Raw genomic sequence first — 17,662 nt, forward strand, 5'->3', positions numbered from 1 at the left:
CTCGAGTAGACCTGTTTGACACATACTTTTCTTTCTTTCCCTAATGAGGGGGGGGGGGGGGGGGGTCTTTAGGAAGTTACTGTTGCCGAAGCGTATCAAATTTTCGTTACGCTTGTTTGATGATTTCAGTAAACGCGCCAAATTATCGTTATGCTTGTTTGATGATTTCAGGCCGTTCAACAACAAAAAGAGTGCAGATCAATGCCTCTATTGGCAATGCGAGGTAACTGCGACAAGTTTTCGACGCACCATGCTTTCCTTCACATATTGTATGTTTTTTCACACATCACGAGGTTCAACATCAGCCAAGTGTTTCCTTCTTTTTGGTTTGTAGGGTTTGTAGGGTTTAACGTCCCAAAGCGACCCAGGATATGGGAGACGCCGTAGTGGAGGACTCCGGAAATTTCGACCACCTGGGGTTTTTTAACGTGCGCTGACATCGCACAGCACACGGGCGCTTTGCTTTTCGCCTCCATCGAAAAGCTGCCGCCGAGGCCGGGTTCGATCCCGCTTCCTTGGGAACAGTAGTAGAGCGCCGTAACCACTGCGTCACCCCGGCATGGACTGCTGTAAATCTGAAACGTTGGATCACTTCTTCTTCTCTTGTCTTTATTTTTTTAGAATTCTCTTCAAAATGACGTTTTTATTTTGTTCTTTTCTAAAATTTTAGACTATTTGTGTCAGCAATAAATTTACATTACCTTCTCTCCACTTCTCTGACGCTATTAGACTGAACTACGGACAACAGATGTAAGTTAGATCTGCGGTTCACAATTTCATATTTGCCTCTATAAGATGCAAAGATAGGATGCCTGTGATGGGCGCCGATTTCTCGGCTCTTTACACCTATAACCACCCATCCCTTCCTGTTTTAATCTAAGCTCATATCATGGTCGCTTTTATTTGGTAAGTCAACCGATGTCTAAAGTTTATTTATTGTTTTGCGGAGTTCCTCCGTACAGATGGCGGAGGCAAAGGCGAGATGCCTGACTAAAGCCCCCTGAGGGCATTATGCCTGAAAGGACCTCTGCATGCGCGCCCACAGTACAAGGCAACTTATGTAATTCATGCAAGAAACGTCCCTCAGGAGCAACAAACATGCCCAAGATGCAAGCTTGGACCACTGTTTCTTTTCGAGTGACGCACTCTGCTCCTTTGCTTAGGTCTGCCTAAAAAAACGGCTAATGCATGTGTTGTACTTGGAGGTGTTGGTACCTAATCAAAATTCACGATTTCAGGTTCTCCATGTGCGAAAGTTTTTACTGTCCAAATTCCTGTATTGCTGGATTGGTTAACCCCATATTTACAAAGATCACAAATCATTTTGATGATATTTTGCCTAGGTATAAGCTCCCTCAGGTTGTGTTCACGGATTCCCTGCTGTCGAAAATATCCGCATAAATAAATTATTTAGTACGAGTTAATCATCGTCGGCCTGATACTGTATTCTCATTTGGCGACATCCTTCCATGGAGTGTTAAGAAGTCGCCTCTAAATCTATTAAATAGGCTTATGGAAGAGTATCTAGACCATTTTACTAACCTTATGATCATTTTTACAGATGCCTCCCAGCAAAATGAAAAGTCATATATTAGCATATACTCCAGGGTACTTGATGTTTCGGGCCTCTGACTATACACCTACTTTTGTCGCTGAGTGTCTGGCCATTGAGTTGCCTTTAATAAACATTTCCTGCACTATCGCTCTGGATATTATATTTTTGGACAGTCTTTCCGTATTGACAGCGCTCGAAAATTTGAGAGACACTCCTCTCAGCCGTTTCCTTCATTTTTTTTTTCAACTAATTATTACAAAAGTACGCTTATGCTATGTTCCTTACGGCTAGCATTACACCTAATGAGAGAGCTGATTAAAGTCCGCCCTTGGAGAACCTACTGTCCCGTTCGTCCCAAACACTGTCAACTTGTCTAAAGCATGCTTTCAACGTTTCCAATGTCTCCACTACTTGAGTCATGAGTCTACTTTCTGCAGCAGATTACCAACACCTGGAATTTTCTTGGAGTGCTGCGGACACGATTTTGCGTGTTTTGCCTCTAATTAACTATCTAAATAACTTATCGGCCTAATTATTTTGGATATAACATTACGTCACCCTCTATCAAGTGACACTATTCATTAACTTCTAGCACTTCTCAATTACTCACAACTGCTGCGGACACGGTTTTTCTGACGCGGTCTGCGGACGCCGCCTGCGGACAGAAATCTGTGAACAAAGCGAAGTAATGCTTTCGCATTAATAAAAAAAAAATGCGGGTATGTGCGCATGTCGATGTATGCAGACGACATTTGCCTTTCGTCTACCGGCGATCAACACAAGCGACTGGCCTTGATAGCTCGACAGGCCCTACTTTCGGTACGAGATTACCATCAAGGCGTGGGATTGCCTATTTCAATCTAAAATTACGGTCGCCCTGTTTCCGGGCTAAAAAGGCGTTCTGCGAGGTTGAAGATTACCCTTGACCACTCTTGCATTCGGCATTTCAGTCTCATGTGCTTTTCGCGTGTTATTATTGGCTCCTGTTAACTGTAGAATCGCAAGATAGCTATGAAGAAACCACCCTTCTTCATTGATAAGACGAAGCGTTGGTGATTAGTCGCATAACGTGTATACCAGTTGGGTTTAATTTCCCCTTCGGTACCACAGAGCTTGAACGTCACGAAATATTGCCAGCAAAAGCCTAAGAGTCATTGGAGTTCCTCAGGCGATATAGAACAATGCAGTACTTCATTAGGCACTATCGAAACCAATTGGTCTTATCGCTTCACAGAGATTACCAACGCAACTTGGCCGCCTCAAGGAGAAGGTATCCGGGCGAGCCCTTCTCCAGCGGCTCCGAAATATATCTCAGTACCGAGCCTACTTGGCACCTAATACTCCTATTTCCCTAGGTCTTAATGTTCGAAGACAAAGCAGACGGTTGAAACTACCCTGATAAATCCCGAGTCTCGACTGTATGGTCACTATTCCTCATATGCACGCTAAGTGCAGTTCTGCGTTCTGATTCGGCGTAAATGCATTCGCTCGTACTTAACATATTGAAAAAGAGCATACCGGCCATTTTCAAATTTTCGATGAGGATCCTGTGGTCAAGGTCAGAGGAGCTGACAGAGAAACGTTTCCCGTTTCTTTGAGTACATCATGGTTTGTGCGCTTTATTGAAGTCGTTTCCTCCACAACCGTCGAAAGCGTTGACATTGAGGTGGCTTTAAGGAAACTATAGGTCATATTCGACTCAGCCTGTTGTGATCCTGATGAATTCTAAATGCACCCGTCAAAGGTTTTAGCTCGGATTTTCTACCAATGTCTTGTCTCTCAGCTCTCTACGCTTGGTGAATACTCTTCAGGGCAGCTGATTCTCTATAAGTTTCCGATGGGTGCCGTCACATATAGATGTCATGGGCCATGAGACGGCGGACGCCCTCGCACTAAAGCTCTAGCTGTCAGAACACCTGTCAAGAAGAGTCCCTCAAGACACAAAAATACTCTTCAAGAAACAGTCCTCATCCATTTCAGTTCCCTTAAAAGTTCATCTAAGAAACCATATGCGTGACCAAAGGACTAAAAAAAAAAAATCCCAAATCACTTTATACACCACATTCGCACGGGCTCTGCTCGTACCCTGCGTGTAGGTATAAGACGAGCCTCACATCGTTTAATTCGCTATGTTTCATATGCGGTGTTTACGGAGACAAAGAATGTTACATATGTGCTGCCCAGTGTATACTGCGGAAAGGAGTGTGTTGTTTAGCTTAATAATAATAATAATTGGTTCACAGGAAGGGAAAGGCGCAGTATCTGTAACACTTGCTCTGTGGACATCTGAACCGCGCCGTCCATCAAGAAAACAGGAGTCCTTCCCAGTTCACTGAAGAAGAACTGTGCCTCCCCGTGCGGAAAAGTGTTTTGTAGAAAGCAGGTTCCGCGCCTTTTTGTAATTTTCTTCCAGGACTCAGATCTGGACTGCACATAGTGACAGCAGGGGTGTCTATTAACTGTTATGTGTGACTGTGTGTGTGCCTGACTTGTGCATCCTATTGAAAGTTCAGGTGTCGCTGCGATGGAGCAGTTGCCGAAAGAGTCCGCATTGCTATAACCCCCCCCCTGTAGCTAGCAACAACATCAACCTCTCAAGAAACCTATCTTTAACAGTTTCCTCACCTCTCACCTGCTTCTGGATAATAAACCGCGTTCTCGTATTCTTATAGGTCAGTTGAGTGACGTGCTATAGCGGCTAGAGTTGGACTTCCAGCTTACAGGTGACGCCGAGGAGACCTTCACGTTATGCCCGGAAGTAGCATACGACAGTTTCATACTGGCTGACTTCAAAGCACCGGGCGTGTATAATATGAAGACTTTTTCAGCTGCTTATGGTATTATTTTCGTTTTAACGGTTGCTTCTATTTCATTTTTGCCTATCACATTAGGAGTTGGTACCAATGATAAAGGGGGCATGGTACTTTGGCGAATCCCTGGCGTAGGGCGAAAAACATAAAATTAGAACAGAATAGCAATAGCATCGTTTTTTTTTTTAGGCATTATACATTGACCAAGACACCTCCCAGCCTTTTTAAGGTACCGTCCCAATTACAGAGGAGCGAATATGTTGTTTTTTTTTTTTTTTTTTTTTTGAAAGCCAATTCGTCTCGCCGCCAATTGGCATTTTGTACATGCGGGAATGCTTACTTCAGAATCAACTTCTTGCGCTCTCTATCGAAAAATGTTTTCACCTCCAATTTCTTCTTTGTAATGAAGGCAATTAATGTATGCGAGTTCTTCTTGCCAAGGAAAGCAAAAAAGGTGGCACCCAGCGACTGTGTGCAGAGTGCAAACACGTTGCCCGGTTGTTGGCATCCCAACTACGGAGGGAAGGTCGGCACTATAGAGCAGGCAAGCACACGCTTCGCATGGGTGCTCGCAACGAAAGGCCGGGTCGCGACGTTGCTGCGAGCAAACAATGGACCGGCAGGTCGCCAAATTAACTGCCACCGTCTTGAAAGCTCGTTGGCGCGGAAAGTGAAAGCATCGATCCCCCGAGGCTACAGACAGTGCTTACGCTGGAGGGATGTTCTGCAGCGTAGTTGTTGTATACGTGCCTAGCCGGAAAGAAGGAGGGGGGGGGGGGGGGGGGGGGGGTGATTCTTAGCGTTTGCATCCCAGTCAGTGTGTGTGCAACGAACCAGTGACTCAGTCATTAAGCAACTCACTGATAAGGCAGAAACAAGGTTACGACAAACGTAAGCGCTGCTACAAACATCAACGCAATGAGTACAACTATATAGCCTACGGCACAAGGGATCCGACTTGTAATTTTCTTTGCTTATTCTTATACACCGGAAACATAATTTTCACACATCACACTGCAATAATTTCGCATTCTGCTGCACAAATACTGGCAGTTTAACGTGAAATACTCTGGCTACTGAGATTGGTGCGAGAAATCCTGAATAAACTTGGGCTATGGCTATTTCTCCATAACACGAGAAATACAACACGGGTCAGACGTGGAGCTGCTATGGCCTTCTTATTGCTTGTACCAGTCAGGCGAGCTCAAATGACCGAATGCTGACGTTTAGGTATTATATAGAGGTTTAGAAGTGGCGTTTTAGAATGCGCTCATAAAGAGGCCTCTATGAACGTGCTGGTAAACCCTCACGAGTCTATACGAAGTTCCTAGCTGTGAAAAAAAAGGAATCACAAACTTTCGCGCACGTTTTCTTGTCAGTATTTCATAACACTGCTTTGATCTAGCACGTTGAGAGTGGAATTAAGGTATCGTTTTAACAAATAAATTTTATGTCAAGGCGCTTTCATGTCGAGCACAGCGCCACCCAAAGGTGGAGCTGCCCGATGTCGTGAACGTTACCTATTGTTCCAAGAACACTTTCATGATACCGATGTTTGCACATGCACATCATCTCACAGCCTGACATCATCCAACTAACGTTCTACGCTACTGTACCAGTATAATGAATGCATATGATGCCGAGTAGTTACTAAAACGTTAAGGTTTAATCATCACCAAATATGGCGATATATTCTGAAGGCACTGACGAAAATTTCCACTCTCCTGTACAACTTTATTTTTTTTTTAGTGCACTTTTGTATCCCTCCAGGTTTCGTCAAGGTCATCGGATGGGAAAATTTGGCCTTGGAGACAACAGTTTAGTTTAATGTTAAGTAGGCCGCTTAACGTTGTTTTGACCAATTACTCGAACGACATTGGCATTTGACATGCAAGCTTAACAACACGCATAACCAATCGAAACAGAGCTTTCGATCTGCATCTAGGTTTATTTCTATTAAACCTCTATAAACTGTTTCTCATTACTCTCCTGCGCGGTCATGGCCTCGTCAGTGCTTCTCTGTGCGTCATCAATATTTCACTGCAAGCTTCAGATAGCTCGTGAGTGCTCTGAGAAGGGGGCTGAGAAAAGCTGCGAGCTTGTCTCAGCCCCCTTCTCAGAGCACTCACGAGCTATCTGAGGCTTGCAGTGAAATTACTGCCGTTCACCTGTCTCTGCATATTTTCCGAATCCTGTATTTTTTTTTTTTCTCACTATGCGTCAGCTCTCTTATTTTTATTCATTCTAAACACACACATATTTCAAGATGTAGTAGGCAAATTGTCTCTGTTTTCAGGCACCGAAACTTTGATAGTTGTCAAAAGCTTTCTAGGGGGTAGTGTACGTAAGCTAGGGCTCCGATGCTGAAGGATAAAAGTCCAAGCTTGGGAGGCACTGTTGTGCTCAACTATTCCGCGGAGGCTATAGTCATGTATGGCGATGCGTCTTACACCCTGGAGAATTGGGAGAATTTAAATCGGTGTCCTTGTAATCCCAAATGTGGTCAACATTCGCATCTGTGTTGGGAATAACTCGAAGCAGATTCATACAATGCATCACTTTACGTAATAGTAAGGTGGTCCTAAAGTCTATCATTAGCTTCAAAATGAGTGCAACTGTGTGCAGTAAAATTCCCTCGGATTACCTCCCGCCTGCAGGCTAAAGTTGTTTCAGACACCTTGAATTCATTATTTACAGCGACGACTACAATCTTGCGGTCCAGACAGCGCTGTCATAATCATGTCTGCATAGTCGAGTAGGTGATGCGGAAAAAAGGTTGTAGATGTTCAACTATACTTGAACCATGTTTCACAAGATAAGCCATGTCTGGCTTCTCGTTGTTCGATGACCTCAGCAGCCTGTCTGGCACGGCTGCGGGTCTCTGTCTTTAGCGAGATTGGCTTCCTCTAGGCCACGCCGCTTCTTTTTGTCACGCCGCCTGGTGTTCTCGCCCGATACTACGCTCGCGAACCTCGCCCGCACTCGCGCAGGTGGCGTATGTGTATGGCTTGGTTTGGTTTGGTTTGGTTTGTGGGGTTTAACTTCTCAAAGCGACTCAGACTATGAGAGACGCCGTAGTGTAGGATTCCGGAAATTTCGACCTCCTGGGGTTCTTTAACGTGCACTGACATCGCACAGCACAGTATTTACCTAAGTTAAATGAAGGAGCGGCAATGTTTGATTCCGTTCTCTAAACGGTAGGGTCCTCGAGCAACGTCATCATGCAACAAATAACATAAATACTGCGTAGAGCGCAATTCGAACCTTCCATTCCCTTCTAAATCACGCAGCGGAGCAGACGAAACTTGAGGAAGACGACGATGTTCCCTGCACAGCGTGAGAGTGCGTTGCAGTTACAACTTAATGAAGACGACGATGTTCGCTGCACAGTGCGAAAGTTCGAGGTAAATGTTCGAAGCCACGTGACCGTAAGTTATGACATATTAAAAGTATAACTTACACTTTAAAATGAGCTAAAGCTTCGCTCCCTGGTACTGAAATACTTCAACCCATTAGTAACAAGCGGTAACACGCTATAGGGTGGAAAACAAGCTTGCACTGTTGATTCGTTTCATATATAATATGCTGAGGAGTGCAATTTGTTGGCGTCACTCGCCTGTAAATCAAAGCCGCCGAGTGGTTGTTACAGAAACCAACTGATGGCTCAAACGGTCCTTGCTAATTCACCGATCCTAGGTTTCATTAGGGGAACATTTCATGTAAAGCATTCTAGTGCGGGCGTTACGTTCGCAGTGCCGATGACCTCGCTGGTTTGTGGCGCATTGTCTCTCGCGTAGATACATGAGCCCGTATTTTTTCAAGCTCCCTTCTGTGTTTTCACCTGCCTGTTGCCAAGCGTTCAGACATCGAGGGGCCTTCGAGAAGGCATCGCTCCCGCAGCTTTCGCTTGAATACTAGGAAGAGAAACAATGTTTTGCAGGAGCCGATAGTGAGCCCAGGAGTGTCCTTCCTGATACTGGCAAGGCGATCCATGACGTGAGTGTGGAGCGCAAAAGGACGAAAAACACAGAAAAGGTACACAACAAGGCGAAGCTCGCGCTTTGTTTAGCGGTAACTGCGACGGGATCTGGGCCGCCAGTATGGACACGGGTGACAACTTCGCAATCATAGTAGGCCGTTCAACGCTAGTTTTCCGGAGTGGATAAAAACGGGGTTGGTTTGCGACAAACACTACCGCGCGCCGGTGTGGCTTCATATAAAATGCTTCTGTGCCCATGAAAAGCTAGCTTTTACGTAAAGTACTTTTTACCGGAGCTAAAGCGACACCTCGCGCAAAAAAAAAAAAAAAAAAAAAAAAAGGAACTTCCTCGTGATAGCGGCGTCCCTTCAAAGTCCCGAGACAGTCAGCTGCGCTCTCTTCGATGAAGCTTTGTGTGCGTACTGGGCGGGTCATTTAAAATCGCAGCTAGTTACCTGACAGCATTCTCTGAAGGCCTGCAAATAAAACATCGTGTGATGAATTTTGAGCCGTGTGAGCCGATTTTCGAGACAGTCTAGAAATTTTGCATTCACTCTTTCTTCCTCAAGCCAGAAAATAAGCATAAGTTCTTAGTCCTCATTAATTAAATTTGGTGAAAACAAATACTTTAAATTAAGATAGGTGACTCTTAACAACACTTAGTTGGTTTCACGGGAACAACACAATCTTGACACGCGATTTTTTATTTAAGGGGCTTTCTTCCGAACTCAGAAAAAAACAAATGACGGGAGGTTTTCCTTAAGGCGAATAATGAAAGGGGGTTTCTGAAGGGGGTCTCCAGCTTTCCAGATAATAGTTATTGTCTAAAATCAACATTTAGAAATTGTAAAATTGTCTGTGGTGCGCAAGACGGCTGACAGCTGTATGCAAATGGTTTCTCCTCGCCTACTTGCTCCCACCAGACAGAGATCAAGGGTTAAGAGGCATGGAGATGAACTCGTGTACTTGGCCTGTGTGAAATAAACGAAGACACGAAACGCGGTGGTGAAAAACTGGGCTATGGCACGACTGACCTTTGGGGTTGTAGGAACATTGGTAGCATTCGAATTGCACGACACCGCAACGTTTAAGTCGCACAAAGTTGAACAAAGTTACAAAAGTGGACAAAAAGTGTATGTGTACCTGGCCTCGAAGAGTGCGCTCAAATTGCTACTGTCAGTGCGAAATGGCAATTGATATTTTTGTTTTTCTCTCTACTTGAATCAGTCTAAAATAACCAATTGACTACTTTTATATACTGCTGAAATTAACAGTCAAGTATGCATAAAAATGTTGTCGAGCACCACGAAAACATCTGGCTTGGAAGGCTATAGCCTTAGCGTAGCCCTTTTTATTCGACAAAAGTGAAAGCCTGCCATATTTAAAAATACCACGCTACAGCAGAATCCGTGCGCCTGCATGCGCCGCGATTACGTTGATCTCATCCGCGAATTTGTAATTCATAAACTTCGCCGACTTTCATTTTTGCCTAATAAGAAGGGTTATGCTAAGGCTTCCTTGTCTAAAACACCTGGGGTGGAATATTTTCGTGGTGGTCGGCAATTTTTTTTATTCATGATTGAGCAGCGTACGGAGTGATATTTAAAATGTCAATTGGTTAATTTCGACTAATTATTCAAGTAGGTTGAACGAAAAATATGGGTACTTCACATGAGTCCTAACCACACTGACTCGATTTCATTTTGTAAAATCACGTATTTTGTTTTTAATCTTGATCCATCTTAGCTGGGACGCCATGTATAATGTAGCTTGCGCGCTGACAGTGGTCATTTCAACGCACTCTGTGAGGTCAGGTACACACAGGCTCTTTGTCTCCTCTTGCAATACTGTGCAACTTTGGCGCGACTTAAACGTTGCGGTCCCTCGAAATTCGAATGACTCATGTGTTCCTTAATGTCAGACATGTCATATTGTTCTGTTTTACACCGCTTTTCGTATTTTCTATTTTTTCATGCAGGCCTAGTACATGAGTTTATATCCTCACCTATTAACCTGTGATCTCAGTCTGCTTGGAGCAAGCTGCAAACGTTCAGTAGCAAATTACTGGCACGATGTCAGGAGTTAGCCGAATTATCTCCATCATGGTGTAGTAATAATGATGATACCTATAAATGGTCCTCCCGCGCAGGCTCTGGCTACATTTTCCTGTTTTGGGGTGTTCCTTGTTATTGTCTCGGACTCTGAACTACCATATGTACGCCCTGTTAAGCCTTCAGTACGGTCGCTTTGGAAGGCAGGCTAAACTGCCAGTGCTCTTTAACAGGTAGCCATTTCAGGCTATGAATGAAGACCAAGGGTATACTTGAAAGCTTAAATTTGCAAGGCGCTATCACCCTTTTCATCCCTCTTTCGCTACGTGGAAAGCTCTATGTTATGCGTTGCACAACCCAGCCTACAAATGTGAAGCAAAAAAATTAGCGGTTGCGCAGCGTAAAATTAGCGACAAGTCAATATTTCGTGTAATCGTTTGGATGCTTGTACATGAATTACAGCTAGGATACTGCACATCTGGTAATGGTGCCCCGTACACTATACTATCCGATGTTCCAGAACGGTATAGCTGACGTTGAATAAATTTATTTCCTTTTTTTTTTCCCCCATCGCACAGGCCTGGCAGCTGCTCGGCAATTGCGCAAGGAAGGCACAGAGGTGGTGGTGCTTGAAGCCAGGGACCGCGTCGGAGGACGAACTTACACCGTTCAGGTAAAATTTGATCACACAGCTACGACATAAAAGTAACCTGTGTGCTGTGATTTCAGTGCGGGGGGTTGAGTTTCACCCTGTATCGCAAACCCTGGTGACTCCTTTGAGAAGAAGCGGACCTATACTCAGTTTCCGTCAACTCTTCAAGAGCGTTTAGTTCAGTATGCCCGGTCCCTAAACCGGATGATCAATCGAAAGAGTACCAGCGAGGGCAGCATGGCCGGAGCTTGGAAAGCAACCAGGTAGGGTGTGTTTTGAAGAAATAAGCGAATAAAAAGAAATTTATTAATCAAATAAGCGGTATTATGTTCCAGTAATATTTTGGGCAACATACGTAAACTCCGTTTATAATTAACTTCATGGGCAAAGAAGAATTGAGCTGAAAGTTGGTCAAGTTTGTTATAATGTATGGTTTGAAAAGCGCGTAATAACACGAACAGGGGAAGAAATACAAGGATAGGTCCGAACTCACAGCCTGAACTTAATCGAAACACGGACAGCCTCTTTGTATGCGATCCTGTCCATATTAAAGTTTCAGTTCAGAAAGTTTCAGCTCTCCCTAGTATTTCAACATCCATTCGACTTATTGCGTCGTTTTAAACCATGCGTTATGACAACACGTACCCAACCCTCAGCTTTTCTTAGTGAGATTTCTAGCACATCGATCTCTCTTTTTTCTGTGCAACTATACTCCGACTTACTTCAGCACATGGTGAGTTATTTTGTAAAGCTCTCTGGTACCTTCGGCAGTGATGGCCAAGGTTTGGCCTTTCAACCAAAATCCAAAAATGAATGAGCGCAATGCTAGTGAACTTTAAACGGTTGCTTTCCACACACCTCCATCATCAAGTACAAATTACTCTGCGGGTCAGCCAATTTAGTTTTAATTTCTTGTTTTCGTGTAAATAAAGTGTGCATTCTAGCGCTTTTCATTGCCAGTGACTCCTTTGTTATGCAACGATATCCTGAAGTTATTTTGTCTCCTACTTTTTTATGCTGCCCGATAACTACCTACTACAAGGGAAGCAGTGACCGCGGTCCGTGGCCTCGTAATTTCTGCTTTTTAGTAATCGGGTGGCAACTGCTACTCAGCTGATCCGCCCATGCTGAGTATGCGGGCTCTCGAACGCAGGGTGAGCACTATGGCTACCTGGACATCGGAGGCGCGTACATTGGGGCCACCCAGCGCCACCTTCTTCGCACGCTCAAGGAACTTGGCCTGGAGAAGCAGCTTTACTGCGTCTACTATGAGGACCGGACCGTCTTCACCATCCTGGTACGCGCGGACACCCGCTTTTTTTTCTATATGTGGCATGGCTTCGAGGATAACGTGCCATTCAGCCATGTATGCTTAAGACTTCGGGAAAGGTAGCGTAGCTCGTTGTTGGCTCTTAGTTGTGGCAGAGCACAGGTGTTGACAGCTGCTCGTACAGAAGTGAAATGGAACTTCTGATCTGAATATTCAACTGTTGCTTTTAAATTGTGTAGTGATGGCAAATCTTAGACCAACCCAAAAAAACGAATTTCGGTTGATTGCACCGTGCTGCTGGCTAGCGTTTGTAATTTTTACATGGCTCCGTGCAGAGGAGTCGACGACAGTAATGCAAAATGTCGTTCGTTTGACTACGGCGCAGTATGAAGTGGGGAGTTCGTGGACAAGCCGTCTGATGGCCGTCAAACTATCTGTGGTGGTGCGTCGTGATCCGTAGTGGTTGCAAACTCAATTTCCTGAAAAATGGCTAATTTAGGGCTTGTAAAAAGAACAATGTAGTTTCACCGAGGCATTGCATGACGGTAAATGAGCTTAGACATTCCGACTACGTGCGCCTAATAGAGCTAGCATCATTCTATGCCGTTGGCACTTGTTCGTAAGTTTGGTCTTTTACAAAAGTCTACTTAATGTTGACTGGCTAATCTTCTTCTTTTTTTTTTTTTTTTTTTTTTTTTTTTTACTGTCCGCATGACCAGGGTCGGCGGTACGTGACCACAGGTGGCGACTTCCCGACCTTCTGGAACCCGATAGTCAATCTAGACGTCAACAACTTCTTCCGCAACGTGGACAAGATGGGAGAAGAGGTGGGATGCCAGCATTAATTTGGCGGTTCAAACAGACGCACGTGAATAGAAACTGTCAACTTTCTTTTCCTTTAATGGTAGCATCATTGACAAGCATCTCGCCCCGAAACGCATATAACAACGTGCTTGCACTCCAATCCCCAAAATTTTTCGCTTTCCATATACTTTATAGTGCTGAGTGTCGGCATTGATTGATTGATTGATTGATTGATTGATTGATTGATTGATTGATTGATTGATTGATTGATTGATTGATTGATTGAAGCTCTTTATCCAAACAAGCTTGGTCTGATGTGACGCGACAAAAGGCAACTCACTTTTGGTGACGAAGTCCCGTCACCCATTACATTGATCAGCAAGATGACACTAACATGGCAAATACACATGTACGTACAGTCAACACAAAGTAAACACTGGTCCATGAACCTAAAACCGACAATGCCACCGTATACTTATACGTCATTACAGGAAAATGAAAAAAGTCATTAATGTACAAAACAAAGTAAAAAGCAAACGCATATTATGAGCGGTGTGCGAAAATTACTATACCTGAAATGGTATGGAGGAACACTGGACAAGGGTAAAGGGGGGACGCCTCAACTCGCAGAAGGGGGGACGCCTCAGTTCGCAGGTCGATCTGCGAATTGAGGCGTCCTCCCTTTACCCTTGTTCAGTGCTCCTTCATACTGTGTAAGCCATTTTCTTCCTCTCGTTCTACCTATACCTGAAATGGTATGGTTAAAAAATACTGCTGTCATATGCAGGTTCTGCTAAGTCGGTCGCTTGTGGACAGATGCTGTTAAGTTTTAACTCGGTGGAATTTTTTTGTTCGATTTTTCAAAATAATCTAGGTCTTCAAATTACTTATCGGATGCATCGTGTTTAACAAAACGAATAGCGCCGATCATTTTGGGAACCAGCATAAGGAGTTTATTGAGAGTGAAGCATGCCGGGTTTTTTTTTTCGCGATGCCGTAAGCTAAAGCACAGCTTGTGCCACAGTATCTCTGTCTTTTTCTTGGCATTAAGACTTCCTGGTTTTTGACAAAGATTTTGACACAAAACAACGCTATCATTTGGAGCTAAGCATTGCATGTGCAGAGCCCTGTACTGTTTCCTTAACCGGAACAATGTCCTCAAAATATATGCGGCATTTCTTTAGCTCCTTAAAGTTACTTTCATTTAATATCGAGTGCTCTTACTGTGCGTTTGGGTTTTTCTGGCCTTCGTAGATTCCTGTAGATGCGCCTTGGGATGCACCACATGCTGAGGAATGGGACAAGATGTCATTCCAGGACTTCATCGACCGCACTTGCTGGACAAGGTAGGATGTGGAAGTTACTGTTTTGAGCATGCAGCAAACCTTCCAAGTGGTTAACTGCGCATTAATAAACACTGTCGATGCATGCTCATACTACCGCCGATTGATCACGCGAAACATCTGCCCAGAAAATAATTCGAAGTAGCCAGCGCCAACAGATTGGACGCCGACAAATTCAGGGAGACAAACCTAAAGGAAGATTGAAATTACTGATGCCTCTGCGAGAACGTAATTCTTTCATTCACTTCATCTTTTCACCGCGTAAATAATGGCAAAAGAATCATAAAAAAAATGGTGAAACTTAAAAGCAGTGGAGAGGTTTTCTCACGGACAAGACGTCTTGTTAATAGATTTTCTTGATTTCCACTGCTTTTTGTGGTTCAGTATGCCTTAGCCGACACACAAAAATGGCAACTAACAGAACCTTGGCCCTTAATCCGTAGCAAGTTTGTTTTGAATTAAGACTTCAGGGTTGCCAATATCAATCTCGGAAGGCTGTAGTCTTGCACTCAACAGTGTAAAAGCGCACCCTACTGTTTGAGATTTCTGTTTCCTGTTTTGGTCACTATTGCAGTCAGCCTCATTATTACCCGCAAAATAACAGCATCAGCTGGATTTCACGAGAGTGTCTAGTCATTGGCAATAGTAAATACCTCCGAGCATGTGGAGCTTCGTTAAATTGCTTCCAAATACAGTTTAGGTAGAAAGGTAGGAAGTTGGTGATTTAATTTTGCAGCATTGCACCAGTGTAGAGCACGCAAACACAGAAGAGAAGCCCGGAAAAAGAACTGACTGCCATACCTGCACCTCCTTATGCGACACAGTGGTAATACAGTGTTCCATTTTTATTTTTTTTTTTGTTAAATCGCTGTAATGCAGTTTCTAGTGGTCGTCACTGCAGTACCAGCCAACGTGCTTTAGAACAAGTGCACAATGAACAAATTCGCACGAAAGTACCTTCCATGATATGAACTCACCATCTGTCTTCTTAACCTCCTTAACTGCGGTTTGCAGCGTGGCCCGAGAAATGGCGAGGTTCTTCATCGCCATCAACGTGACGTCCGAGTCTTACGAGGGCTCCTTACTGTGGCTGCTTTGGTACGTGAAGCAGTGCGGAGGCGTCAAGCGAATCATCTCAATCAAGAACGGTGGACAGGTGCTGATGACGGATTTTTTACTGCTTGGAATAATGTTATCAGTGCCAATAATGCAGTCGCATTTAGAGAAAATATCAATATAGACAGGCGGGCATAATATTTTGGTCAGTATTACGCCTGGAACATGCTTGTTACTTTTTTCCTCTCCACGCTTCGAGCAATATGATTGTCCTTAGTATGACTTCAGAACGGTCATGAACGTTGGTTCAAGGTCAAAGTGGTTTAGAATCACAGTTGTAGCAATACCTCTGCGTGTTTTTAACAATAATTTCTGCAATTATACCTCTTTTAAAAACCTCCTACAGTTCGGAATCCGACGCTGCAGTGGTTCTTTCAGTGTTGAGGATTCCAACAGTTGCGGCAACTGGCCGATTGTCGGGTCAATCATGCCAGTGAAACAAAATCGTTTATAGCTGACCAAAAGTGCATCGTGCAACTTAGACCAGCAAGCAACGCATCCGCTTACGAGGTTCTGGATACTTTCCACGAGATATTTCTGAATTTTACTCAAGAATTTTGTACCTATTTATTTAAGAAAGTCTCTCCAGCAGTCGAAAAACCTATATCGAGGGTGTAGCATGTAGTTAAAAACAAAAATGCAACAAATTAAGTTGTTCTCGTGCATTTCCTTTTACTCTATGGTCGTTTATTTGTTAGTGCTATCTCTGAAATTCCTTGGAAACAAACACAAAAGCCAGGCCCGACACCTACATATACATGTATATTATTCCTCTGTTGCAGGAAAGAAAAATGAAAGGGGGCATGATGCAGGTCAGCCTCAAGATGGCAGAGTCATTAGGAGGTGGGTCCATATTTTTCTCTTACTATACAAGTGCATCACATCTTTCCTAGGCCACCTCAGTGAATAATAACGTTGTCCAACTGCAACATTCAGAATTATCAGTGTTCGCGGCAAAGCTAGCAGGTTAATTGTGCCTCCTTTATAATGGCGGCATCAAGCACTGACTCTTTGAGACTAAAAGCAAATGAAGTGTACACAAAACACGCAAAAGAAAGAAAAAATTGTTTTTTCTTGAATTAAAATTGTTAGATAAGCTCACTCCTTTCCTATGTCTCAATTTTTCAAATGTTTTCTTCTTTTCCGTCCCTTCTGCATTTTTTCGTCATCGCACACAGCATTTGTGCATAGCTGCCCTGACTAAGAACTGTAGCTCATCCTATAGCGCCCGCCAGATAGCTTGAGGGTGTACGTCCAACTCAATATGTTTTGGTTGTCGCTGACGAAGTGGGGCTTTTGACCACGGTCGTCGTAAAAAAAAGAAAAAGAAAAAAAGAACGATTTGATCTGGAGGACGATATCTCACCGCGTGCGTGTCCGAAGCGTCAGAAATGACCAGCGCATGATAGGCTTCCTGGCACTCAAAGCATTATTTTCACTGGTAATATGGACTTCACCTGGTAGCTTAGCTCTTACACCGTAGGTGAACTGAACACCCAAGCAGAACGCCGTTTCCAATCATTTCTAGTTTTCCTTCATTGTTTTTTATGAATACTCACAAAATCGCGAAGATCAGGCACGGACTTACGTTTTTATTCCGTGATTCAAAAAATTCACAACGTAGTTTCCAAGAGACTCGAGGAGCGCTTGTCTCGAGAAGGCACTGGTCGGAAGTGACGCTCACAACACGCACTGGACGCGATAGTGCCAGTCATAACTAAAACATTTCGTTGCCAAGACGAGGTTTCAGCGCCACAAAGGAGACTATTCTGAGCACCGATTCGCCTAGTGGTACCCAAGGTACATTGGATTTCAATACGGGTCCTGGACTAGCCAGCGCTAAACTAAGCGCTGGCTGCGCAAAACACCGCTCCGAAAAAATTCCGAAAAAACTCTGTAAAAAATGTAGAAAAACTCAGGAAAAACTCCACTAGTTCCATTTCTTTTCACTGCGATAGCACATGCAGTCCATTATCGGCTCCAATTGTGTCTATACCCCCCTGCCCACCGGGAACTATCCCGGCGCGAGGCCGTCCATTGACGCAAAATACAAACAGGAACCTTTCCCAACCCATGGCTATA

General features: G+C 44.0%; 1 protein-coding gene across 1 annotated transcript in view; it reads left to right on the forward strand.

The window, feature by feature from the left end:
• Positions 1-17,662, forward strand: part of LOC146185943 (amine oxidase [flavin-containing] B-like) — a 65,014-nt gene that overhangs the window by 36,037 nt on the left and 11,315 nt on the right. The window contains exons 3-8 of the mRNA XM_084606864.1: positions 10,974-11,068; positions 12,201-12,344; positions 13,037-13,144; positions 14,376-14,467; positions 15,479-15,620; positions 16,363-16,423. Coding sequence (XP_084462990.1) covers positions 10,974-11,068; positions 12,201-12,344; positions 13,037-13,144; positions 14,376-14,467; positions 15,479-15,620; positions 16,363-16,423 — 642 coding nt within the window. The remainder of the gene's footprint in view (positions 1-10,973; positions 11,069-12,200; positions 12,345-13,036; positions 13,145-14,375; positions 14,468-15,478; positions 15,621-16,362; positions 16,424-17,662) is intronic.

The sequence above is a fragment of the Amblyomma maculatum genome, chromosome 6 (genome assembly GCF_055883805.1).
Source record: "Amblyomma maculatum isolate TAMU_Amacu chromosome 6, ASM5588380v1, whole genome shotgun sequence".
NCBI lineage: Eukaryota > Metazoa > Arthropoda > Arachnida > Ixodida > Ixodidae > Amblyomma > Amblyomma maculatum.